This window comes from Diabrotica undecimpunctata, chromosome 3 (assembly GCF_040954645.1).
Source record: "Diabrotica undecimpunctata isolate CICGRU chromosome 3, icDiaUnde3, whole genome shotgun sequence".
NCBI lineage: Eukaryota > Metazoa > Arthropoda > Insecta > Coleoptera > Chrysomelidae > Diabrotica > Diabrotica undecimpunctata.
This window is the reverse complement of record NC_092805.1, coordinates 102,634,634-102,662,244: the sequence shown is the minus strand read 5'-3', so window position 1 is coordinate 102,662,244 and position 27,611 is coordinate 102,634,634. Positions and strand designations below refer to the sequence as shown.

Below are 27,611 nucleotides of genomic sequence, written 5' to 3'. Positions count from 1 at the left end.
GCTGTTACCTTTCAACCGAGAAATAATCGGCGTCAATTTGCTTACTACTTTAAATTATAATAGTACACTGGCCCAAAATATCGAAGAGCTGCGAATTGCTCAGATGAGATAAAGAAAATATTACTCACAATACTTGATATGGAGGGCAGCTTAACAGGATGTTGGCCTCCTGTATAGCCAATTCCTGGTATAACCTAACCTAACCATATTATTTTAAGTACATCTTTGGTAGAACTTCTAAATAATTACAAAAAGGATATTATTTCGGCAAGCGATATGATTGAATAAGCTTTTCCTTATCGTCAAATTGAATGCGTCGTCGTAAGCTATTTTAGAATATATTTATAAAAATTAAAATGTATGTAAAATTTGATTTAGGATTTATTCATTATTTCGAATTCTTCAACCGTTTTTGTCCTTGTTTCGATAAATTTCGATAAAAAAAAATTCTTAATCGCATTTAATGATATGTATATTGACTGTTTCTTTTCAGCAATTATTTTTATAGTTGAGAGCTGAAATTCCGACACTTAAGCCTGAAAAAATATCGTATCTTAATAGCTTTGTAAGTCACGCCTCCCCACTCCTCCCCCGTATGTGCAGTAGCGGCTATAATATTTTAAGTGAGGACTAAAAATGGCTCCACCTGTCAAATATCTTTTCGCCTATCAATTCTTCTCTTTTTCGGTCAAGTCTTCTCTTTTGTCGCAGACGGAAACTGTCAAATCTTCTTCTTTTCATCTGCCAACTCTTCTTCTTCAACAGTCCTTCTTTTGTCTGTCAAATCTGCTGACAAGTGTCACAGATATTTCTTATCTGTCAAAATTTTATCTGTCGCTTCAGACATGGCGGCTTGCCAAAAGGGTATTATATCATATCTCCGTTATTATTAGGCCGCTTGGAGCGTCTGATATGTTAAATGAAAGGGGAGAGAATAACGAATAGGTTGCGATAAAAAACAAACATTTCAGCATTGCAAAAGGGACACTATATCGTCTCTTCGTTGTTATTAGAACCTTAAAATTAGATTAGGCTAAAAATAATAATTATTTAGTTGTACCTACATAAATATTTATTATTATGGCAACACGTTCCTGCACTTTCCTTAAATTTATAAACAATTGTTCATTTTCTGCTTCATTTTTTGTAAATTTTAAAACGTTATAAATTACTTCGTGCATTTGATGATTTGGAACTGATCGTTTTCGCACATTTTCTGTATTTATATCACAACGTTTCAACACTGTACAAAAGTAATCGGCAAAAAACTTTCCCCGCTTTTTCGAATTTTGCCACTGCACACCAAGAGCTCGTGTCTTTTTACTATCTTGAGCTAATGTACATAGTTGTACAGAGTCTTCTAAAGTTAACAAACAGATAAGTGTTATATTTTTTTAAATAACGCAATGAAGAACGGCGCAAAAGGTAAATAACCATTGATAACTTTTGTAAAATATTCGTAATATAAAAAGTACAGTCGCCACCAAATTATTTTAAAATTTATTATCTGCATGTCATTATGAAGTTGTTTCTATTTGATGGGATTACTAACAAGAGCAGATAGTAGATATAATCATGTAAAGGTAAATCAAAAGCGTTACTTTACATAGATTGTTAGCTTTAAATTTTTAATCACCATGGTAAATTAGATACGCACAAATATTTTTCTGTATCTCTCCCCATGCACTAAACTTATCATGTTCTCATTATTTGAAATTAGCCAGGTGTATAAAAATAAGGCTATTAGTTAACATTACTATCAACCATTACAAATTGCCCTATTACTTGACATTTTAATTGCCGTATCTGTCTAGCAAATGATATATAAATTAAATGAAGTTATTCACTTGAGCTTCTGTTCGAATTAAAGAGGTCAAATGATTCCATTAAGGAAGAATGTAATTTGCAGTAATTTCTAAAGGAGATAAATCTAATCAATATTTCTAGTACACATCAAAGCGATTTTGCTTATTACTCTTATGTTATATTCCTGACTTTGAACATTTCTGAACATATCTTGAAGGGGGAATTTTAGCACAAGGGCACGGGACTATATTTTGAGATGTTAATATTAGATTCGACGATCTTCCTGTTAAAGCTAAAGGTTAAAATTGTCGAAGATTTTATACACTCTTCAGAGTCGTAGGCATACTTTTAAAGCTCTTGCAATTCTCTATTTAAATAGTTTTTAAATTTGCTTTACTTGATTTGAAACAATACTTTACTAGATTAATTATTTAAACTAAGGACTAACCGTGTTTTGATTCTTACTAACTACCATCCATTATAACATTTAATTTTTCCCTTAACATATATTAAGTTTTAATTGCAACTGCAGTGACAACCACTCCTATATCGAAGTCCTTCTAGTTAAGGATATGACAGTTTTCTGCTGAGTATTCTTTTTATATCCATGAATTTGACAGTAGGTAGAAAAGAGCTATATCTCTAAAGTTTCGATAATTTTTCCATGAAAAACTTACCGTTTACCGCTCATTCAACATCATATGTTTGGATTTTTGTATTCGATGAATAAAAGTAACTTTGTTAATATTGAGTTTACGGTAGGTTATAATCAAAAACGAATCTCTGTGTTTTATAAGCTCTATTTTATAACCAATCACTTCTCCCGATAAAATATAAATTTTTGGAGTTATTCCCGACTAGCCGTTTAAAAACATGATTTTTTGATGTGTAATTTGTGAACTTTCAGTCACGAATAACTCCAAAAATATTGACTTCGAAAAAACTCTAAAGAACATTTTTATCTTAAAATTCACTATTCTAGCGACTACCATGGATTTTTTTGATAAACTTTTTCCACCTCCGAGTTAGGGTGGTAACCACCCCCAGGGGCACCTATTGTCATAGGGTTATATTTTAAATTTTGAGCTATTTTTTAACTGCTGTCAAAATTTCAAGAAAATTGATTCGTATAAAAAAATTCATTGGTTTTCTACTATTTTGATCGCCATATACTGGGCTATTCATGAACTATCGAACACTAAATTCGGAGTATACATTGAAACGTCAAAAGTACAGAACCATGTCTTACTCCTTTTAAAGCACATATTTCCTTCGTTCTGTAGTTTTTCATTATCTTCCTTTAGCACTTTAACTTAAATATCTGACAATGAACTTTGACCAATTTCAATACTTTCTTAACGTCATCTCTTGTATCTCTCCGATATCTAAACCGTCATTATCATTGACGTTATGCCTTATGCTTCTTTGCCCATTAAAACGAGTTTTAATCTATCTTTATAATTCTTTTATTTTTTAAATAATGAATGGGTTGCATGTGTGTGCCCATTTCAATTTAAGTAAAAAGAAATAAATAATAGACTTACCCACAATCAATTTATTCTACCTTGGACAGTGCCGCATACTACAATTTGCTATGCCTCGTCAGGTTTCCGCAAAGGTAACTTACTGAAATAAATAAAAATAACTCTGAATAATATAACATCACTAAAAAATTTTCACAAACAAACATATCAATAGTATTCCTTTCCTTTCTGTTTTTGATCCTAACGTTCTTCCCATGAACATTTCTATATTTGTCAAATTCCAGTAGAGCCGATGACCATCAAACAACATCCAATCACGACGGAGCTTTAAGTATAGCTATAACTACATTCCTTATATCGGCATCATTTAAGTTACCTGTGGGGGCACCTGACGATGCATAGCAAATTGTAGTAGGCGAAACCGGTCGTCCAAAGTAGAATTAAATAATTTTAAGTCTTATTTATTTCTTTTTACTTTCATTTTTTATTCAGTTGTGAATAATTGTCCAGCATTATCTGTTAAGATTCAATTATCTCTACTGCTTATGCCATGAGTAATATTTAATATACATAACTAATGTAAATACTCGCTTCGACTAAACTCAAGTTCAACTCGTTTCCTTCTCATTAAACGGAATACAAATCGTTGAAAAAATCATGGCTCTTCGTTGAGACGCGTTTTCGTCGGTTTATAATTCTATTTACGTCTTGGCTTATTTTCCGAACTGTATTTCAATTTCCTTCAAATTTGAAAATAAATTAGTCCTCAAATTTAATCGCATTCACTTCATCACGGAAATTTTAATGTCCCGATGAATAAATGCATACTTATAATGGGATAATAATTAATCGGCTAAAATGTTTATATGCAAGCATGCTCACATTTTATTATCCCTAGTTATTACACAAACTCCTTGAGATTGATGTAACCCTCAGTCCACCTAAAAAAAGACCAGTAAAGGGACATTTTGTTGTTAATACAACGAAGGAAATGATCATATAATCAACTATTTTATTTGATTTTAAATATATTATTAAAATTTTAAAAGTACAGAAAACATAGCATGAAGCTCCGCGCTAGTCTGCAGTACCGCCTACTTTTATACTTTTTTTCTTTGTACGCTTTTAGTCGCTTTTTAATTTGGTTTGATAATAATTTCGCCATATTGTCTAACTAACCCTACGAAACTGAAAACAAAGCTGCTAAACGGGAGCAATATGGAGCGAAAATACAGAGTAGATACAAATAATGTGTGATGAATAACTGGGACGCATCTGGTGAACATGGACATGCGGATAATATGTTTATTTTAAAATTAGATCTTACTTTAGGTAATAAGTAACTTATTTACTCTATGACCATTTTTTTAGTGAGTGGGAAGTTTTATAATCGGCCTTTTTTTAAGTTACGCATATTTTTGGAATCAAAACGCATTTCACATTCAAAGCATGAATTTTGAATTTTTTTAAGTTTATAAAAATTATATATTTTAAAATTCCGGACATTATATTCACCGCTTAACTAAAAACAAATAATTCGCCAATAACCTAGAAGGAGGATGATCTAGTTTACTTCCAAAATTTATAAAAATATTTTTTATAAATTATATTATTTATACACTAACTGTCCGTTAGTCATCAACTATCAGTCAATTGTTTTCAATTTAAGATTATCTCTTGTCTCTCATTTTGAAGTAATTTCGCATTTTCGCATTTATAAGCCATGAATAATATCTTCTGTCTTAAAATTTGAAGTCCTACCTTTTTATTACATATTTCGTCCTTTGGAGATAATTAGATAGTGGTATATCAAAGACAAACTGTAAACACAGAAATACAGACCTTTTATTCATATTACCCACTAGAGTAGGTCCTGAATTCACTGAATTTTTGTCTAACGAAACATTTAGTGGGGTCGTGTGAACTATTACACAAAAAATTGCATTCATGTATTATAAATGAGTATAACGTCACTTAAAAGGTTTCGTCTTCGTCCACATTATGACATGTTTCGTTAGGTGCAAGTCTCTGAAGTGCGTTTAATATTTCAGTTACAATTATTTTGTTTATGTTCATGAAAATGCGACATACAAATTGTATTATTTTGAAGAAAGATAATTTATTGAATGTGAGTTGGCAGTAAAACTCTATACTTTCATTTTACTTTTTTTATTTTTTCCAAAGAGATTGGATTTCATTTGAAAGAAAGTATAACTGTTTTAAAAAAATCCACTAAAGTCAACTGTCTGTCATCCTGAAATTTCAGCGAATACATCAAAAAGCTAGTAAATAGCTCCATAAAGCAAACCTCATTTCAAAACGCAAATAAACTGACTGTTGTTTGGGCTTTCAAATTTTCATCTGTGTATAATTGCATATGCATACCTAATAAATGACTTGTACGTGTGTGGGACTATTAGGACGACGTCGGTTTAGAGGCAGTGGTGTACATAAGGGTAATACGTACAATATTATGCGTAATATTCACACATACGGGTTAATTATTGGATAAATCTGAAAAATAAAGCTCACAAGAATTTCCTGGAACAAAATACTAGTCAGAATAAAGAGAAATTACGGGAAATAAAGCAGAATGGGAAAACAGTATGAAAAAAGAGCTTTTTTATGGAACAAAATAGAAAATCAGAAGAATCAGATACAATTTTAGTATTAAAATGATTTTCTGTAGGGAGGAAGAAGGGAATTTGGGTTAGCTACAAAAATGACAAGCAGATGCAGACAGCATTGTGAAAATATACTAAGCAATGTCCCTGACAAAAAATTTAAATAAATATAAAAAATATATAAATATATAAATTTAGAGCTGATCGACGACCCAAATGAAGAAGTATTACGAAGTGAGGAATTAAAACAACCGCTAAACATGTTAAGAATAACAAGAATATAAATGCAAAGGGAATTATCAACGAGCTCATAAAAGAGAGAAGTCCAGAACTTTTTGAAAGAATCAAAAGAATCTTTTGATAATCTCATGATGAAAATAATGTTAACAAAGTGTTCGGAGGGAATTTAATCCTGATTAAAAAAAGTAGATGTGAGCAACTGTAATAACTACAGACGAATTGTACTGTTCGACATAGTATATAAAATACTGACCAATCATATTAATAGAACGATTAGTAAATATGAAGACGCCAAGAAGGTTTTAAAATAGAAAGATCTAAAGCAATAACTTCGTAGCTGGCCCGACAAATAACAGGATCGGACCTGGAATGCGCTGTTTATTGACTTCAAATAGGTCTATGATAGAATAAATAAAAATGAAATTCTAATTGGATGAGGGAAGAACATACATGGTATCTTGAAAATGTTAAGGTATGGGTAGAAACTGTTGGAGACCATGTCGTAGGGCCTTTTTTGTCATATCAAGAACGAATATAACATGCTAGGTACGTCTACTTTACAATTTAACTGCTTAATTTCTTTTAGTTCCGCTACTGATTTATGTTCATGTCGAAATAAACACAGCCCGCGTCTATATTTAAAACCCATTACCGCGTGACCTAAAGAGAAGCCGCCCTTCGTAGTTGATGAACTGTCTTAGAAAATACCTCTAGAAACTTTCTAAGATTTCATGCATTTTAAATGAAAAAACTTTAGTTGAAATTTTGCTGTTCTGTTCTTGTTATGTTTGGTTCGTGGCGCCAGCCAAACTTAACAAGAAAGTCGCCAGATTTTTATGGGGAACGTAATTTCCTGCTATGAAAAGCTTGTTCAAACAGTGTGAGATATGGAGAAGTTTTAAGGGTGGTTCGATAAAAGGAAATAAAAAATATATCGTTGTATGATAATGAGTTCTGAGTGGATGAGTTCATTTATTTTGTATATTGCTGCTAATTAATTTTCTGAAATTTTCATTAACAACTTTTTCAAATTATTTTCTTGTCTTAGTCTCAGTTAGAGTGTTGGTCGTAAGTTACAGAGATGTTATTTTTTATAACAGTTAACACTTCTACTAGAACTGTATATACTGATTCAAACGGCTTTTATATTTTGGCATCTTTTTATTGTCTAAATATCTAGGAACTATCATGCTGCCTTAGCTTTATTTAATTTTTCGTTTTAGCATATTGAAACGGAATTGTCATACTTTATACAAAAAAGACAATGTGGTGAGGAATCGATAAATCACTTTATCGTTAATCTCATTAACGAAAACTGGAATAATGTTTATGGAATCTTAGACACTAATCTAGCATTTCAAGCTTTTATAAATATCTTTTTGCATCATTTTAATAATAGTTTTCCATAAACAAGGAAAAGAATCAAAACAACTACAAATAAATGGATTAATAGTGAAGTGCGAAAGTCTAGTTCTGAATTAAGAAATTTACACGCTTTATCAAGGGCAGTACCAATTCTTAGAGATTTTTATCAACAACAAAGGAAAAAACATAGAAAACTTTTGACCAAAACAAGAAAAGATTATTACCAGAAAATCATTACTTCGTCTGATAATCCCAATAAAATCACGTGGAAAATTGTCAATGATTTTCAAAAAGTGCTAATAACAATGCTAATACTTTTTTAATGTATGATGACAATAATATAATAACAGATCCCCAAGAGAAAGCATGCACTTTTAACACATTTTTTAAAAATGCACCCATTGATATCGTGTCGAAAATTCCAGGTAATACAGTAGACAAAGACAGTCAGTCAATTACTACAGATCATGAAAATTTCTTTCAATTGTACCCATTTACTGGGCAGGAACTGATGGAACTCCTGCAAAGTAAACTTAAAAACAAATCCTCTAGTGGTTTTGACGAGATACCTGCATTTTTGGTAAAAAAAGTTTTACCTTTTATAATCAATCCTTTAACTTATCTCACCAATTTGTCTTTTTGCAATGGGGATTTTCCTAATTACTTAAAGACAGGCAAAGTAGTTCCCATTTTTTAAAAAGGAGATCCAAAACTGGTCAGAAATTATAGGCCTATAACAATTCCCAGTAAATTTTCAAAGGTATTTGAGTATGGATATTTAAAGAGATTAAATGGTTATCTAAAAAAAAATAATATCATAACTATAGATTAACATGGATTTCAAGAAAATAAATCTACTAATACGGCAGTCCATGCATTTTATGCTCATTTAACCAGTTTGATTGATGCAGGCGAATGTCCTATTGGAATATTTTGTGATCTTAGTAGGGCATTTGACTGTGTCAACCATGAAATATTATTTAAAAAACTAAAACAGATAGGTATTACAGGAAACTCTTTACAGTGGATTATGTCATTTCTAAACAATAGACAATATGTGAGCCTGCAGATGAGGATCGAGGATTGTGTGACCAGTTGTAGATCTAGTCTTGTTACTACAAACATGGGTGTTCCCCAAGGATCTATAATAGGACCAATTCTCTTTGTAGTCTACATTAACGACATCGTACAAGTGGACAGAGCGGTAAATTTCACTATATATGCGGATGATACGTCAATTATTCTATCTAACAAATCCAACGTAATCCTACAACATCAATGTAATGATTTTCTTTTATCTTTATATTCTTGGTTTTGCGATAACTCGTTGCATCTTAATGCAGAAAAAACGCAAGTTATACATTTTCACAATAAACAAAAATACCTGGAAAATCTTCAGCTTATTTTTAACAACATGCAAATAGCTAAGGTGTCAGTCAAGTTTTTGGGAATAACGATTGACGAAAGTTTGGATTGGAAGTTGCATTGTGGAGCGGTTGTTTCGAAGTTGAGTTCCATTAACTATCTAATTAGAAATTTAAAATATGTTCTGACGGAAAATCAGCTAATTATGATTTATTATGCACTCGTAGAGTCTAGGCTAAGATACGGAATATGTTTTTGGGGTATGTCTGGTTATGCAAATGGTATTTTCGTCATACAAAAGAAAAAATATTGCGTTGTGTCGCTGGTGTCTCCTGACTAACTAGTTGTAGAGAATATAAAAAATATAAAATTTTAACATTGGCGTGTCTACACATTTTTGAATTATGTGTTTTTATTTTTAATAAGTTACATCAGTTTAAAACGAGTGGTGATATGCATAATTTAAATACTAGATATTGTAATAAACTTTATATACCATTTTTAAAAGGTAACATTAAATTTAAATCGCCCAGGGTATACGTGCAACAGGTGTTTAATCATTTACCCACAGCTGTAAAGTCCATCAGTTCAATAAATGTATTTAAGAGGAATCTTAGGCAATTTTTATGTGAAAAAGTGTTTTATTCATTTCATGTCTTGTTTAGTCTAGTTTAGTGTTTAGTTTTTAGCAATGTATATTTATGACTAATTCTATACAAACTATGTTTGTCAGAAAGAAAATAAAGAATTTGATTTGATTTTGATTTGATATTCATCACTATAAAGGAACCATTATTCAATTACAGTAGAGTCTCAACACTTTGTTGAGTATCACTTAACCAACATCTTCATCGTCTTCTTTACCTTGATTCCAAGATAGGGTCCGATATCAATCCGCTTCACGGACATGTCCTGCCTCGTGATCTCCCCGAGGTCTACTTCTCATACTCCTGTTGAATATGCTCTAACCATCTTAAATTATGTTCCGTGATTTAATGTATCCATTTATTTTATCCTTTTTTGTCACTCCATTTGTCACCCATCCATTTTATTTCCGCTACATGCATGCGTTGTTCCTCTTTCTTTTTAACTGTCCAATATAAAATATATATACTTTTACATAAGAACTAACATATATCTTGCTTTATGGCGTGAATCGTGACTACTCTGTGGATTATGAAATTTATTGAACTTAAAATATAACTTACAACACCTAAAATGAGATATCATTAGACTGTCCGAAGTAAAACTGCCTTATTATATTATACTAAAATCTGGGAGCCTCCTATACTATACAAAGGTAGGAAAAAAACCAAAGTTTAGATGGAGTATGTTTTCTGATATCGAAAATATTCCCATAATATTGAAAAATATGTAGGAATCGCATAAATAATAGCAACAGCAATTTATTATAAGTATCAGTGACAATACCACCTTAAAAATAATCCAGATTTATGCACCAACAAAAGTAAACAGCCTAAAGAGAATGAACACTCTATAGGGGATATGGATAGGAAACAAGAAACGAAAAAATGATCTATTACTTGACTACTTAGAAAACAACATGAATTATTTCCTAAAAAAACAACAACGGAAATAAAAACTTGAATGGAGACACTAAAAATCAAATTGACTACATAGTAACAAACACCAAAGGCGTTAGAGCTCAATATGTATCAGTACTAACCACATAATTGTAAGGCAAATATTAGTCACAAAGAGATAAAAGACGATATATGAACTTTATCGAAAAAATTTAACAGAAAAAATAAAGTAGATAAGAAAAAATATCAAAAAAAATTAAATCTAGATGAACAGACCAATCAGGAAAAAATAAGAATTTTTTTGTCATAACTGGGCCGAGTTTCATTTCCTTTGTATCAAGAGTAGTATCTTTTCTATTAAGTATAAATAGATATTTATTGTCTGTCTGTTAGCATTTCAATTATTATGATATTATTCTCACCAGGAGTGTTGTTTCTTTTCGTATCTTCAATTACCTTCTCTATTTATTTTCAAATTATTAAAGATAGTGTTTATTTTTCAGGTTTTCAGTTTATTTTTTTTTGTTTTATAAGATGAACTGCGTTTGGAATTATAGATACTAATCACAATATAGACTTGGTTAATTTCCGTCCCTAATTTTTGATTTCTTTATAGGATGGTTTGGCAGTTCTTAAGGTTTTGTTTTCTTCAATAATCTTTTCGATGCGTTCTCCTTGGTGCATTTTCGAATATTTTCCCATTTAACTCATTATTTCTGTATTAACCAGTTTATATTGGGTGGTGTTCTTTATTTTGTTCTTATAGGGTATTGTAACTTTCATGTGTAAAGTTCAAAGCTGGTTAAAAACACAACTTTTAAAATGAAAAAAATGTTTTAGGGCGCTTAGAAGCCAAGATAGCCCGCTTTTTTTATAAACATCACTGTTACGTTAATTAACAACGTTAAGGGCTGAAATTAACCAATCTTTTATGAGAAAAGTCAAACTTTTTAACAAAACTTTTAGCAAACAAAACTATAGAAAATTGTTTAAATAGGAATGTTGTAAACAAAGAGTTCCGACTAGAATAAAAGGAGTGGAACTAGCCGAATGAAGTGCCAGCCGGACTCTTTAAAAAATCCAACACAGTTTCAAGATAGAGCGCTTGGAAAAAAATGCATATCTTGGGTTCTACTGGACTAAATTAGGTCTTCCTTTTTTAAACTGGGGTACAACATTAAAATAATTAACATTTATTGTATTTTCATTACATATAAATTATCCAAAACAAAGCAGCTAATACCTAGGGATTGTACAAACCTTTTGTTAAGTCGCTTTTTATTTTTATTTTTTTTTATTTATTTATTTAAAATATTAAATTATATTTTAATTATTATTTTATATTATTTTATTTTATTAAATTATTTTATATTTAAAATAAAAATTATATTACATATTGTTTATAAACAAAATTAAATTGTTATTTATAAACAATTTTTCCTAATACTCTTAATAAATTTGAATAAATCAGTCTTTTAGTATTAAAAAAATATTTGTAGAACAAAAAATCGTATATTATAATATTAGAAGAATTTTAAAACTTCTTAAATATCTTATATGCGATTTAAATACCTTATATGTATATATAGCGGCCGAGGAACTTTTCCTGGCACGAAATTAGCAATAAAAAAACAATGGATTGTTTAAACTTAAAATATTAATTTTCCACTGAATTATCGAACCTTTAAAATAGCTATTTCCACGCTTTTTAAGACCTTAAATTGTAAATAACTTTAAAACGATGCGTTTAAGAGAAAAGTTACCAACAAAATTTTTTGTTTAGAACGAGAAAATTAACAAAAAAACTTCGCGGTCACAAAAATTGAATTTTACAATATGTTTAAAAATATTGCTTACCATTTTTGATTATCATTTTCTCTTGGCAACATCCACATTTGTTATAAGAGGGCTATTTCAAGTTATAATTATAATAATAATATTATAATTTAAACTTAAAACTTATAATTTCTTGTACGAGTAATATAATATACGATTTTTTGGTATTAAAATATTTTTTTAATACTAAAAAACTGATTTGTTTCAATTTAGCAAGGGTACTAGGAAAAATTGTTTATAAATAAGAATTTAATACTGTTTATAACTGTATATATTATTTTAAATAAATAAATAATAACACTGATTTTTTTTAAAGGGGCTATCTTGGATCCTAAAGGTCGTAGGACCTCTTTTTTTTCTAAAAGTTGTGTTTTTAACCATCTTTTCAAATATTTTTTGTTTTTCAAATCATTTTATGAACATAAATGAAATTTTTTAAATCTTTTTCATAGGTTATTAATATACGTCTTAAAAAAGAAAATAAGCCCTGGATTATTGAGATAAATTTAGTCAAATTATCTTGACCGGCCTTAAAAATTAGCTTATTTTTCAAAAAATCTTAGAAACAAATTAAATTTCGCAAAAACTATTCAACCGATCTGGCCCAGCCTTTGCACACAATTCAAACAGGACAAGACCCTCAAGTTCAACTACATGTAATCAAATTTTTAAATTTTGTAAATAAATAATAAAAAAGTTATTAATAATATTGAAAAACGGCGATACGGTTGTTCGTTTTGCAATAACTTTTTTGGTTATTAAGCGATTTTAATTTAGCATATCTCATTTTATGTATCTTTTTTTGTTGTCTGTGGATGTCAAAACTCTAAATAGACATGTTTTTAAGTTAGGAGAAAAATAATGAGTTTGACGTTTTTATTGTTTATTTAAGAATAGTACCACTAAAAATTGATGATTCCCTAGATGAGAATCTTTTTGTAATATATCATACTACACATGTCAATTGTGAAACCCGTCTATACAGTTGTGTCGACTAAAAATCTAACTTAATTGGGCTAAAACTAAATGAACCGAACAACGAAAAACCTTTAAATTCTAGCATAGAAATAACAACGAAATCGGATAAAAAATCAGAATTGAGTGTCAAATCCTTACACATGAACGTCACAGAATTCTATAAGAACAAAATAAAGAACATCACCCAATGCAAACATCAGTGCAAACGCAAAATACGCCAATGAGAAAGCATCGAACAAAATATCGAAGAAAACAAGAACTTAAGAACTGCCAGGCCAAACTAGGAAGAAATGAAATCATAGGGACGGAAATAAACTAAGTCCAAACAGTAAAATAGCATGGCCCAAATGATACAGGTAAGAGCTGAGTAATATAGTGACTGATATCTTCAATAATTAGGTAATTCAATAGAAGGTAATTAAATATATGAAAGCAAACAAAACTTCTGCTGAGGATAATATCACGATTGAAATGCTAACAGAAAGACAATAAATATCTAGCGATACTTATTTAATAAATGTTTGATGGAAAATTACCAAAAAGATAACACAACTATGTATTACTCTTAATAAAAAAGAAAGGAAATTCAGCGCAGTTAGTTATTCATCATAGTGTGAATAAAATCTTTATAAAACACATGGTATTAAAATAATTCAATCGTAATTCTGGACGAAGTATTAGACGAAAGTTTTGAAAAAAATTATAACCACCTTAATGAAATACTATATTTTACTATAAATAGTAAATTACTAGAGAAAAAAAATTTAAATTTTAAGCAATATTGACAACCTAAAAACTATAATAAAAAGTTATATAAAGCAAAGTCTTGAGTTAACCTTTTTTTTATATTGCACCTTATTAGGTTCAGCTTCCTGATTTTTTCTAAGAACTATGTGTAACATTTATTTTTGGTGTCTTAAATTAACCGCTGCTCTTTTTGGCCACTGTTGCTAGAGCTTTCAAAAAATGCACAAATTACACATCTAGATTAGAAGCATCTCCAATGGTAGTATTTATACTACTGCATAGCAAAGAATAAAAGTCTAATAAAAAGCTTTTCTATGGTGGTTATTAAATTAAATTTATTTTAAATGAATACATATAAACAGAACTACAACAAGAAAAGTCAAAAAAGATACACATTTTGAATCCTTTTTTCACGTTTTAAATAAATTATATAACTATAAACGTGTTAAATTAGGAAAACGGAACTTTACGCTCATGTACTGTTTGATATAAACCAATTAATGCCTGAAACAAAAAAGCAGCATTTAACTTTGTCAGTTGTTAATATTTAAATTGAATTTTTAGTCCAGTAACATACAATAGAAAGGTATAAAAAAAAATTATGAGCACCTTGTTAATAATTTACGAAGTGTAGTAAGATGTACTGTAGTTATCGACGAAATTATACAAAAGATAAAGTGCAAACGATGAACAGTGAATAAATACGGATATAATTGACATTAAATATGAAATATATATTCCCAATATAGAAAGTTTATAATTAGAGAGCGGAATATATGCAACACATTACCAAAATATGCTCATATTATATATACATATATATATATATATATATATATATATATATATATATATATATATATATATATATATACTGTTGTGATCTGCTTTATGATGTTTTATTATTGATTAAGACTAATTTAATTAATCCAATTATTTAATTAATTAGTTCACTAATTTATGCAGAGTCATACAATTCAATTACTATTAAAAATTCTCAGGGTGCCTTTTTAATTTTACTTTAATCAGTTTACTTTATATATCTCTTCTAGTGGGTTCAGTATCTTCTAGTTGCTCATAATCGGGATAGAACAGGAAACGGAACTAACATTAAAACAACATAAATATGCACACAAATTATTATTTATTTTTAATAAGCAATACGGTGAATGTTAATAAATAACTTTTTGTGGGCAATTATCTTTCCCAACAAATTCCTATACTCTAAATTTAATTTTAATTAACAAACTATCTATTGATCTGTTTTATAATAATATCTACTAAAAAAATTTACCATATAAAAAATATAATTTAGTCACAAAAAAATAACTCTTTAAAACTTGGAATCTTAGTTCGTATGCTTATATTTGATTTTATCTTTAGAATGTCTTAAAGTTTTCTTTCATTCAAATTATTTGACTGACCTTTATTTTTTTTTACACCAATGATGTCTCCTCTCGATCAAACCACAGTTCCTTCCTTGATTGATTATGTCCGGCTACCATCAAATCTTTCCCGTTCCCAGCATCGATCCAAACCGCATACCAGCAAACTACTCCTCCGAAAACACAAGCCCAAGCCTCTTTTGACCGGTACTCTTTATTCACAAATTCTCCTTTCTTTCTCAATTAGATCTCGTGGACTATGCAGACTCAAAAGAGGTATTAATCTTCTCGTTTTTGATCTGCTCTCAGCTTCCACCTTTTTCACTAACGAACGAAAAACACTCTTACTCCGATTCTACACAAAAAAACACGTCTTCTCTTCTGGTCTGCCGGTAACATCATCCCCTTTTCAATCTCCCCAGACAACCTTCTCAAACTCTCTCATCCCCCATCATTCCTTTTTAACCAATCATAAGCATTCATCTTTCCCACTAATTTTCGATTCAGAAAATTTCCAACATAATATTTAAAACAACTAAACTAATTTCACTCAAATTACTTTTCAGAAACCATTAACAATTTTGCCTTTTTCAACCGAAATAAGCTTCCAAATTCTTGTTATCTCATATCTAAATCTAATTCTTATTTACTTTCGAAAAATGTCCACCGCACAATACAATTACAAAGTTTATTCCTTAAATATATAATTACACGAATTCCATTGTCCTTTCACTATTCACTTAGTCCTTCAAGGAAAAACTAGTCCGTCACGGAAACAATGTCTTTTCTTATCCTAACGATTACAAATAAGTACAGGGTTGTATTTTAACTTATATGCCCGCGGTATATTAAAATAATAAAAAAAAAACTCCTTATTCTATTTCTGATCGATAAACTGATCCATAACAATACATATATATATATATATATATATATATATATATATATATATATATATATATATATATATATATATATATATATGAAAATTACTTATTTCTCGGGAAGAACCGCGTTGAGAATTTATTACTCTACGTTTCGGCACCCATTTTGGAGCCATTATCAAGAGTGATACGGTTCCGTTCGAGTTCGGGGTCTCAATCTGCCTACTCCCCTTACTCGAGACGTACCAGTATCGTGTTCTGTATAAATACAAGAACTGTCTCTCGGCACTGAGGTCTCAATCTGTCTACTCAGTGTCGAGTGACAACCGGTCTTACCCTGTGTGGCTGCTTTTATACACGCTGTATGCGCTGGAACGGTATGCGTTGACGTGGTCTGAACTGACGTGGCCTGAGCGGTGTGGGTTGGAGGTCGCTGAAGCAGGGGTCGCCATGTTGCCGGCAATCATTTCGCGTCATCGCGCGTATTTAAGCTGTTAGGCTGTTTTTCGATTTCGATAGCTTCACGAATGATTCTTGATTTTAAGGAGCGGATGGGAGCGATGGTGTTTGCTTTTTCGAAATCTATTTTGTGGCCTGTTTGAATATGATGTTGGGCTAGGGCTGAAGTAGTATCGGAATGTTTGCCTTCTATTACTAAAAATGTGTTCAGGACACAGAAAAGTTCGTTCTACATCTACTGAGTTATAAGGCAATATTTTGTCAAGTCGTAAGATCTTCAGAAAAGTTGCATTCAAAAGTATGTACAACTTTCCTCAAAAGATCGAAGTCCTCATTTTTGTCTAATACAGTTTCTAATTTATTTCTAATTTTAATCCCTGTATTTGAGAGAATTTTTTGACAATGAGCAGAAAAAGTGTTAACAAGATTAACCGAATTACTTAATTTTTAAATTCCTTTGTTCCAATAACTTTTAGAGCTGGTAAAAAACTATTTAACTTTTATGAACATAAGTTCTTTAGAAATTTGTTCTTACGTTACTTAAAAGTTCTTGACATTCAGTTACACACTGATTCGTTTTGAATATCTAACACAACATCTTTTATGGCATCAACATGATTTGCGTATAAAATTGCTGCTTTCATCTATGTTCCCCATCTTGTAATTACGGGCTCTTGAGGCAAGCTTACACCTGATAATTTTTTTTATAGATTTGCACACGTAAAGGTGCTTTCGCAAATAGTTTTTTAACATTTGAAATTAATTTATTGGCTAAATCAAATTCAGTTCTACTACTATATTTATGTCATGTAGAAGACAAGTGACGTGTACCATATTTGGATAAAATATTTTTAAATTTTGTCCTACCTCTACTATATACGGAGCGGCATCTGGGAGAAAGAAAGTAGACAATGTTTGCTGAATGAAACGGCTTAGTCATGTTATTAGTTTTCTCCAAAGGTTTTGCAGCGTTTAAATAGTAATATTGAAATTGCCCTATTTTTGCAAAAAATGACTAAAAGGTGTATTTTGCAATTTTCTTAACGGAACGGGTTTGCTACAACAGAACTTTCTCACTTTTCTCACAGAAAAACAGGAAATCTGTAGAAGAAAAAATGTACAAGCACCAAAAAAATCAATTTTTATACTAAAAGCTAAAAAGCAAAAGCGGAATTGTCTGCAATTTGATGCATTTCTGTATTTTGATGCTTCTCATGTTTGTCTTCATATAAGCAAAACGCGAATTTGTCCAATAAAAATACTCTTTCCTGAAAAGATTCTTTTCCACGATTCTTTTGTTGGCAACAGGCCTTGCAAAATACTTTGTCACTACTTAGCTTTAACTCGGAAAAAACATTTTATTCAATCACTTTTTTGAATGGTAGAAATATTTCAATCCAATTAAGGTATACCAAACACTTCAAAAACACTAAACACGATACAACATTTACTTTAAACAAATGTTTGTCGGAAACGGACAAAACAATTATTAGACCCTTAAAAGCAGGTAGGTACCTACGACTTGCTACCCTAATAAAATAATAATTTAAAATAGGCAAAAGAAATCGTGTTTAGCTTAAATATGCAATGTTGTTTAAAATGAACCAAAATATGCAAATATATGCATCTATATGCACTTTGCATATATTACGCTCTCTATTTATAATCTATCGAATAGAATTCGGGAAGAAATTGAGACTAGAACAAGATTAAAGTCGTTTATCATTCCAGTTTTATTACTGGCCTCAACAGCTTTATAGAGAAGAAACAGACGCTAAAACGACAAAGATACATAAGTCTTCGTAAACTTGGTAAAACATGTTAAAAATACCAGACTGAGTATACAGATCACGACATTATTTTATTGACCATTCAACACAATGGCAATCGCTGTGACATGTTTCGCGTTTCCACCTCTATATTCATTTCACAGTAGGTACGAATTGTCGTAATTGTCACATTGACATTAAAAATTTCAAACGAAGTTCTGAAAGAATAAACAAATAATTAATAAAATAAATATTACGTTGTATACAGTTCAAGCAAAAGTGCAACTTGTAACATGGTACATTCAGGGTCATTCGATACGCGAAGTAATTGATTTATTTATTGTTTCCTTCGAAAATAGACCCTCACCAAGTGGTACAACAGTTATAAATACCATTAAACATTTTAAATTTCGGGATGTGTAAACAGTTGTAAAAAGTGTTATGAAGGTAATGAACCACGTATTAGACCTATCGATGAGGAGCGTCAAAACAGGGATATTGATATTTGTGCTTTTGTGGAAGATAGTGAACCCTGCAATAGTGTACAAATTGCTAGGAAAGTTAACGTGAATGCTCGAACTGTCCAGCGAGTTCTCAAAATGATTGGGTATCACTGTTTTAAGATACAACCAACACAGGAACTGTTTCCGGAAGATAACTTTAGGCGAATGGAGTTTTGTGAATTTATGTTAGATAAACAGAATAAAAATGTACACTTTTTAAAAAATATTTTATTTTCTGACGAATCTTTATTTTCATTACATAAAAAACACAATCCATCCGTTGCAAGGTATTATTCTCAGAAAAATAAGCACCTCAGTGTTGCAGTGGCAGCATCCGCAAACGTTAAATGTTTGGACTGGGATGTTAGACGACCATATTGTCGGTCCCTTTTTTATCGATGAAAACCTAAACGGGCCCAAATATTTACACCTTTTACAGAATGAGATCATTCCGGCAGTTCGGAATGGGTGTCCAACAGGATGGGTGTTCGGCTCACAACTCTAGAGCAACTATTGACTTCCTCAATCAAACGTTTCCTGATCGACTGATAAGTACACGTGGCACAATTAAATGGCCTGCTAGATCCTGTGAGTTAGCTCCTAACGATTTCTTTTTTTGGGGTTTTCTCAAAGAAAACTTTTATAGGCATCAGTTTGAAAGGGCCACAAACCTAGTCGAATTAAGGGCAAAAATATTTCATTCTCTCTCTGCAAGTATTACACCAGCCCTACTCCAAAATATGAGGATAAATCTGTGACAGATTTGGTTACTGTTTAGCACAAGGAGGTGGAATATTTGAGCCCTTAATTCATTAATCTACTTTCCTAATTTTTATTTTTTGTTAAGTACATTTTACGAAGTTTGTAGGTTCTTAATTAGGTAGTATTTTTTATGTTTAAGTTTGGTAGAATTTTATTGTTTTTTTTTATTTAAAAGTGCAAACGATTCTTATTCTGATTTTTTTCTTCTTTCTTTTCTTATTGTTGTAAGCTTTGTCCATAAAATTTGTACAATTTTCAGTGACAATAAAGCATATTACTTATTTACTTACTTATTTATTTGTATTTCTATTAAGGCTAAAAAAATTACCAAAAAATTAATTTTAGAGCATTATAATAAATATACTCTAGAGATGGGATTGCAATAAATCTTAATTCCTATGGTCAACAAAACAATGTCGTTATCTGTATATGAATTTGAAAACTCGGATATAGCAGATATATCTATTACATGTTCAAATTTTACGATAAATAGAGTAGAAACTATGTAAGGGGAAATAAGAAAAAAAGGGACTACCGTACTTTTTTTTCATTCTACTTTCGATAAGTGTCAAAGAGTTTATGAATGTCTGCAGACAAGTATATAACGCTTTATACATCTTTTCGTCATTTTTCTCTATCCTTTTTTGGTTTAGCATTATAGTTAAGAGGGATGAACCATATGTCGAATTAGCCAATGCAGTAATGAGCAGCGATTGTTTATTATTGTGTACCATCTCAGAAATTCTTACATCCTAGAAATTTAAATTATTATTTTTAAAAATAGTCTTAAATATTTAAAAAAGGAATTAAACTTTGTTAAATGATAGAGATAATTTATTAAATTTGCATAACTGTAGATCACGAATTTGGGTCTGTTTTGGATTATCGCTAGACACTCGACAGCCAATGGTCAACTCTAATGTACTGCATACGAAGGGCGAAAGTAAATTGCTCTAGTAATAAAAATATGAAACAAGTAATTTGTAAATTTTATGTAATGTAATGTAATGCTACTCCCAACCAGTAATGATACTCCCCAACCAGTTGCAAATTAATGGTACCCTAATAAGTTTGTAATAGTAGTACTTTGGTGATTGGAAAGAGTTTGTTTGTGTATTGACAGCACAACTCCCGAGACGTGTTTTTGATATAAATCAACTAATATTTAATTCGCACGCTTATTTTACTGCTGAAAAAGTCAATGGAAGCCCTTTGCGACCAGTTCAATCCGTACATAAAAATGTGGTGATGCATTGTGTATTAGTGAGACACAACTAAGATTTTAAAAACAAAAGAATTGTAAATGAGGTCGCACAATATAAACCTAGACCACGCACTTAGATCTTCTTGAGAGTTGTAAGTTTAAAATTCAAGGCATTATATAAAATGCGTAAAAACAAGGAACATGTTTCTGTAGAATCGGTGTTGTGGAATAAGACGGAATTGTCAAGACGAGATTAAAAAATCCATAAAATACACCGGTCGGTACTGCGTGCTATCGCTGGCGGTTCAGCAGTACATGAGTTGTAATTAAGCAGTGCACACTCGAGCGGAGCCGCGTCGTGCAAGCTATTAATAAGTGACTTTCAAGCGGCGTGTACCGGGAGGACACCAGTTTCTGCTACGTTGCAACGTGAACGCGGCTTGACAGTCTGTGACAATCAGTAAATACACATTAGCCGCGCGATGGATTTCAACGTGGATACAAAACTGTTTATTGCTGCTCAGCTGTTAAAACCAGCCTGAAATATGGGATACAACATCAGAATATTACCATGGCAGGATTAAGAGAGGAGCCTGGTTCATCGTATGTGGGGTCTTCGAGTGATTTAATGAGAAATCCGACCGAGAAAAAAATGTAATATCAATTATATAAATACCCATAAACGGTAAACGCAAATATTCATACAGGCAACGCGTTACCTGTTCATCCATGCTGCTTGCGAGGCGTAATGCAACTGAAAACTGTAAAAAACCGGCCAATGTGTATTAACAGGAAACAAACAAGCAAGTGCAAAAGCATACATACTTAGGAAGCAAACAGAATTATCTTCGGCTTTTCATCTTTTCTAAGTCTTCGAAGTACCAAAAATCAAACACCAAATACACAGATAAAAGTATACAGATGAAAGATTTAAAAAAATCATAATTTACTTACCCCCGTCTTATCAGGCTCTATAATATTCTTTTGTTGATTTGTGTGTTTCAAAACGGGATCATTTTCATTAATAGCATTGTGGTAAGCATGAATCCACGGATAATTCTTTATAGGAGTAAGTACTGGTACTGTAGAAAAATGTAAGGGAGCACCTTGATTATTAGATGGAACAGTAATAGTGGTAATAGTAGGCTTAGTAACAGTAATAGTAGGTTTAGGGGTGGCAAAAGTATTTTTTAAAACAACAGTTTTTGGAACTGTAGTTAAGTGACTGGAAATTTTAGTAGGAGTTAAAATCATGCTTGTGGAAGTAGAGGGTGTCAATGGAATTTTAGATAGAGTAGAAATTGGTTTAGGTTTAGTGCTGGCAAAAGTTGTTTTTAAAGCAACTGTTTTGGGAACTGTAGATAAATTGTCTGAACCAGACCTCACAACAATGTTTTTCGGTATTTTTAAAAACATGTTAACATTTCCAGTCTTTCTTTGTAATAAAATCGTTGGCACCTTGTTTAGTTTTATGGTAGATGAAGTAATACAAGGGGCTGTTTTGGCTATAGGTAATATACTTCCTGTTTTTCCATCTGTAAGTGAAAAAAAAACTTCAACTGAAACTGAAAAAAAAAAACTTGAATATGTCCATAAATTTAAAGATAAGACAGTATTATCGTATTACAAACACAAACCTGTATGTCCTGCAAAAATATTTACACAACTAATATAATTTTTTTTTTTGAGGAATTGAGGACAGTAAATAAGAAATTAGATGTACTTCAAATAATACTAGAATTAGTTAGGCCTAGGTAGCTCAATGGTATTTATATCTGCCGAATGAGGTGGATTCAATTCCCAATACAAAACCAAAAATTATTGCCCAGGTCACCACTTCTAAGGTGTTGATAACATACATTAAGTGCACACAGATACACAGTAGGTTCTGTATATCTGTGTGCACTTAATGATACACAACACATCTATATGCACAGGAACTGCCTACGTTCAAAATTGAGTATGGCAGATTAAAAAGATACCTAAACTATATATATATATATATATATATATATATATATATATATATATATATATATATATATATATATATATATATATATATATATAATTTAATTTGTCGTTTGTGCGTAAGTAAAGTCGGCTTGTTTGTGCAAAGAATCTCTTATTATATCCGGGAGTTCTCTGAGTTCGTCTAGGTTTTCTAACTTCGTTACATAAACATTGATTTTTAACTATCTCCATAAGAAAAGTAGAGTAGGACAAGATCAGGAGATCGTGCCAGTCATTTAATGGCACCTCTTCTGTCAGAGTTCATCGATTTGAGTATGGACGCACATCATGAGTATAATGTAGTGGCGCCTTAACTTGCTGCATCTATATCCTTTCATATGGCAAATCTGCTTCTAACTGATTTGGATATAAGCCAGGTAAAACCGCAATTAGAACGTTCGGAAGAAGCTGCGGATACCTTGATCCAATCGTTATTCTGTTATTTTTCTGCTAGTTATACTAGTCCAAATGTTTATTTTCACAAGGCACTCAGCGTGAGTTTACCTCATCCAGTGGAGGGTTAATGTCAGACCAATTAATTCAGACCGTCAGACGGTAATTCATATCAAGTTTATAAAAATATCAATATATCCCGTTCTAATCAACGAAAATTGATGTTTTTTGTTAAATTTGAGGTATGTTATTATCAAAATGCAATTAGTTAATTTGTGAAATTATAGTTATAAATAATATTTTTTAACAATACATTTTACAAATAAAAATTATTTGAAAATCACAGCTGTACGTGTTAATTTTTCTTAAATTATACTTATTATTTTTACAATTACTTTTATTGACCCAAAAACGTTACAAATACTTTTTAAATAAATTAATTGTTATAAATTTTGTATATTGATAAATAAAAATAATAAAAATTTAGAAAAATAGTAAAAATTTCAAAACTTAATTTTGCCATTTTTATTTTTAATTAGATAATAGTTATAACTAAATAACATAAATATTTAAGTTGCCCATCACTTCAAAACCTTTTAAACCTTTTCTACTAATAATAATAATAAGAGAAAGTAACATTTTACATAACAAATATTTATTTTAAATTGCTTAAACAAATTACTTGGTTCAATAAACAATTCACAAATTAACTAATTGCATTTTTTATAATCTACAATGAGGTACCCCAAATTAAAAAAAAACATCAATTTTCGTTGACTAGAACCGGAGATATTGAGACTTTTATAAATTTGAATTTATGAACTCAGTTTTTGAAATAGTAAAATCGAGAAATAAAAAAGGGTAACTAGGGTTCTAAGGGTCGTAGGACTTTTTATTCATATTCGTGTAAAAATACCAAAATTTCGAATAAAAAAATTAACTTCCTACATGTTGATGCTTAATTATAAGCAAGAATAGTATAAATCAAGAATATTTTAAATGGGCTTAAAATCACGATACTTTTATAATCCTATTTTACAATATTTAACATAAACTTTTTAATCGGTAAATGATTTAATTTGACAATATATACTCCATTCGTCAGAGACGAAAATGCCACTGAACCCCAAAAAATCATACGAACAAACTGAATTTTGCCGAAAATGTCAATTTAAGACGTTAAAAAAGTTCAAAAAAGTTTACCACTTTTACCCCCGGGCTTTCCCCTAAAATCCCTCACGGAAATGGGGGAAAGCGGAAAAAAAATCGATTTACCAAGTATCTGTATGCCTAAGAAAAAAATGTTTCAAATAAAAAATGTAGCTAAGATAATTTTGAACAAAAACGTTTATTAGCATTTTTTGCGTAGAATGAACCATTCCCTCAGAAATAACGATTAAAGCGATCGGAGATTTTGAATGTCAGTTACGCGCGCCAAATCAATTCTCATTAAAATTTGTATCACCTCGACGGTAAAAATTTAATATCTTTTAATTCGAGTGTCTTATCGAGAAAAATCAAGATGTGTTTTAAAGGTAAAGAGTGCAGCTTTCGTATGCAGTATGCAATGAACTTAGTTTTTATAGATATAATATAGTTAATAAATAAACGTGGCGCGATTTTTGCCATTTTTTATTATTCCCATGAGATCAATACAATTTACCCCTTTTATTGACCGGCCACTATGGAGTTTCTATAACTATAAGCTAATCTTCAAAACCTATAGCATGAAATTTTAATTATGAGTTTTGGCAACAAATGTGAGTCATTTTAAATAGGCTTAAAAAACGGTGAATTTAAACTTTCACATTACAAACGATCTAAAACGTTTAAAGTTGCACTTTCTTAATTACAGTAGTATAGTTTTTAAAAGTACTTAATTTCTGCTATAAATTACACCCAAAAACATCTTCTTGGAGGCATTTCCCGTGATGTGCGATCGTTTGTAATGTAAAAGTTTAAATTATGCATTTTTAGTCATATTTCAAAAGCCTTACATTGTCAAAAATCAAAATTAAATTTTCATGTTATAGGTTTTGAAGACTGGTCTCCAACAATGAAAATTTCAATACGATCGGTCAATGAAAGTAATAAATTTTATTGATCTCACGACAGTATTCTTCTTTTGCGCAAAATATAAAAATTGTACACAAAAGCTACACTCTTCACCTTTAAAACGCATTCTGACTTTTGTCGATAGGATACTCTGATCAAAAGTTATCGATTTTTTACTGTCGAGTTGATACAAATTTTATTTTAACATTGATTTCTCGGGCGGAACTGTCATTCAAAATTGACGGTCGCTTCAAGTGTTATTTCTGAGAAAACGGTTCATTCTACACAAAAAGTGCTAATAAACGTCTTTCAGTAAATCGATTTTTTGTGTTTTTACGATGGGCTTTTACGGGGAAGCCCGGGGGTTAAAGTGGTAAACTTTTTTGGGGTCCCAAAGTTGATATTCTCGGTAAAATTCAGCTTGTTCGTATGATTTTTAGGGGTCAAATCTCTGACGACTGATAAACCTTTTAAAATTGATTTTTTTTTTAATTCACCACATATCTCTGTGGTTATATGATTTGCATTCTGTGTATCCTTTACGTTCCAAATTATTTTTAAAAATTCTTTTATGTTTATATATTATCTGCCATTTTTCCCTTTTCTTATTCTAAAAACCAGCGAGTGCGCTGTAATTCTGTAAAATGGTCTTTTTATCGGACGGCCATAAGATCTATATAATTTTATTAGAAAAAAAGTTGAGAAAAAAGTTACTTCTTATCCCCCTGTAGGAGTAAAAATACAAAACCATGTTAAAATGTGGCAAACTAAATAAAAATGGGCGTGTCTCAAAAATTTTACAATAAAAATATTGTTATTTTTTATATAATTCATATAATTAAAGTCACCCCCCTCTATGTATACGAGCTGATTAATCAAAACAAACTAGTCGTAATAACAACATTCAAGACCCTTCAGATAAAATCGACCATATTACTTTCTCTAATTACATTCTACTTATTCAAGATCTAAATAATGGTTCTAGAACAGTGATTCAGATAAAATTTTACAAGAGGAGATATCGCTCTTTTTGTTTTAGTTAAAAAGTCTTGAATATGACCTGAATGTCTACCTACTGTCTTGATGACTTGCATTTTAAGAACTGGAACGATATTTTGAAAGATTTATCTATAAAGTAATACGGTTTTATTTTATTAAAGTGTTTAATAAAAAAAATGTACACCGATAAAATCCTGAATTAAAATTTTTTGGGGAAAAAATATAATATATAAATAATTTAATCAACCATACTGATCTTTTTACGTAAACACCTCCATCCTTTTTCGTTCCTCTGTATATTCCATATTTTAAATTCATGGTAGTTAAAGTATTTCTCGGAACATCCTATATATAGTGACCAGAACTAATAGTGTTGTACACTTTAACGCGTGCAGAATGCTTGACAGTAATAAAGCTGAAGAAAACTACTAATGTACACTTGATCTTTGGTAAGAACACATTTAAAAATAGCAATCGTTTATTAAAAATCGCAAGATCGATTTTGTTTATGAGATATTAGTAGACTTTTATCTTACGAACAAATAACAAATATACATTATACTTTATATTATACATTACAATATAGAATTCTACTATACAAATTACTTCCTACAACTTACAGAACCTATAGCAATAGGCAGCGGAATAAGACAAGTGGACTCGTTAAGCCCCATGCTCTTCAATTTAATCATGGATGAAATCATCAAAAGCGTTAACAAAGAAAGAGGATACAGAGTGGGAAACAAAGAAATAAAAATACGCAGACGACGCAATATTGATAGCCCAAGATGAAGATAGTCTGCAAAGACTGGTCCACAGATTTAACATAAGAGCAAAAGAATTTAATATGACAAACTAATCTGAGAAAACTAAAACAATAGTAGTCAGCAAAGAACCAACCAGTATTGAACAAGTAATGGAAATAAAATACCTGCGAATTACACTGTCCAGCTATGGAGACCTGGATAAAGAAATGAGAGATCGAGTACAAAAAGCAAATAGACTGGCAGGATGCCTTAATACTGAGATGAAGTCAAGAATTTATAAAGCCAGTGTAAGACCCATGATGACATATACCTCAGAAACAAGACCCGGCACAGCCACAACGCAAAGGCTACTGAAAACAGTAGCAGAGTTGAGAGTACCGAGAAGAATTACAGGTAATACACTGAGAGATCGAAAGAAAAGTGAAGAAA

At 30.7% G+C, this 27,611-nt stretch overlaps 2 protein-coding genes across 6 annotated transcripts in view; one reads left to right on the top strand and one right to left on the bottom strand.

The window, feature by feature from the left end:
* Positions 1–27,611, top strand: part of LOC140437112 (uncharacterized) — a 615,082-nt gene that overhangs the window by 522,595 nt on the left and 64,876 nt on the right. The gene's annotated exons all lie outside the window — the stretch shown is intronic.
* The window catches only part of LOC140437110 (uncharacterized), a 92,142-nt gene continuing 78,842 nt past the window's right edge, over positions 14,312–27,611 (bottom strand). For 4 of the 5 annotated variants that reach the window (XM_072526433.1, XM_072526434.1, XM_072526435.1 and 1 more), the window contains exons 10-12: positions 21,910–22,490; positions 20,292–20,503; positions 14,350–14,493 (exon numbers count right to left, since the gene is read on the bottom strand). In XM_072526433.1, the coding sequence (XP_072382534.1) occupies positions 14,487–14,493; positions 20,292–20,503; positions 21,910–22,490 (800 nt within the window). In that variant the 3' untranslated portion in view covers positions 14,350–14,486. Of the gene's footprint in view, positions 14,494–20,291; positions 20,504–21,909; positions 22,491–27,611 lie in introns of all 5 variants that reach the window. The other variant, XM_072526437.1, reaches the window with a different exon arrangement.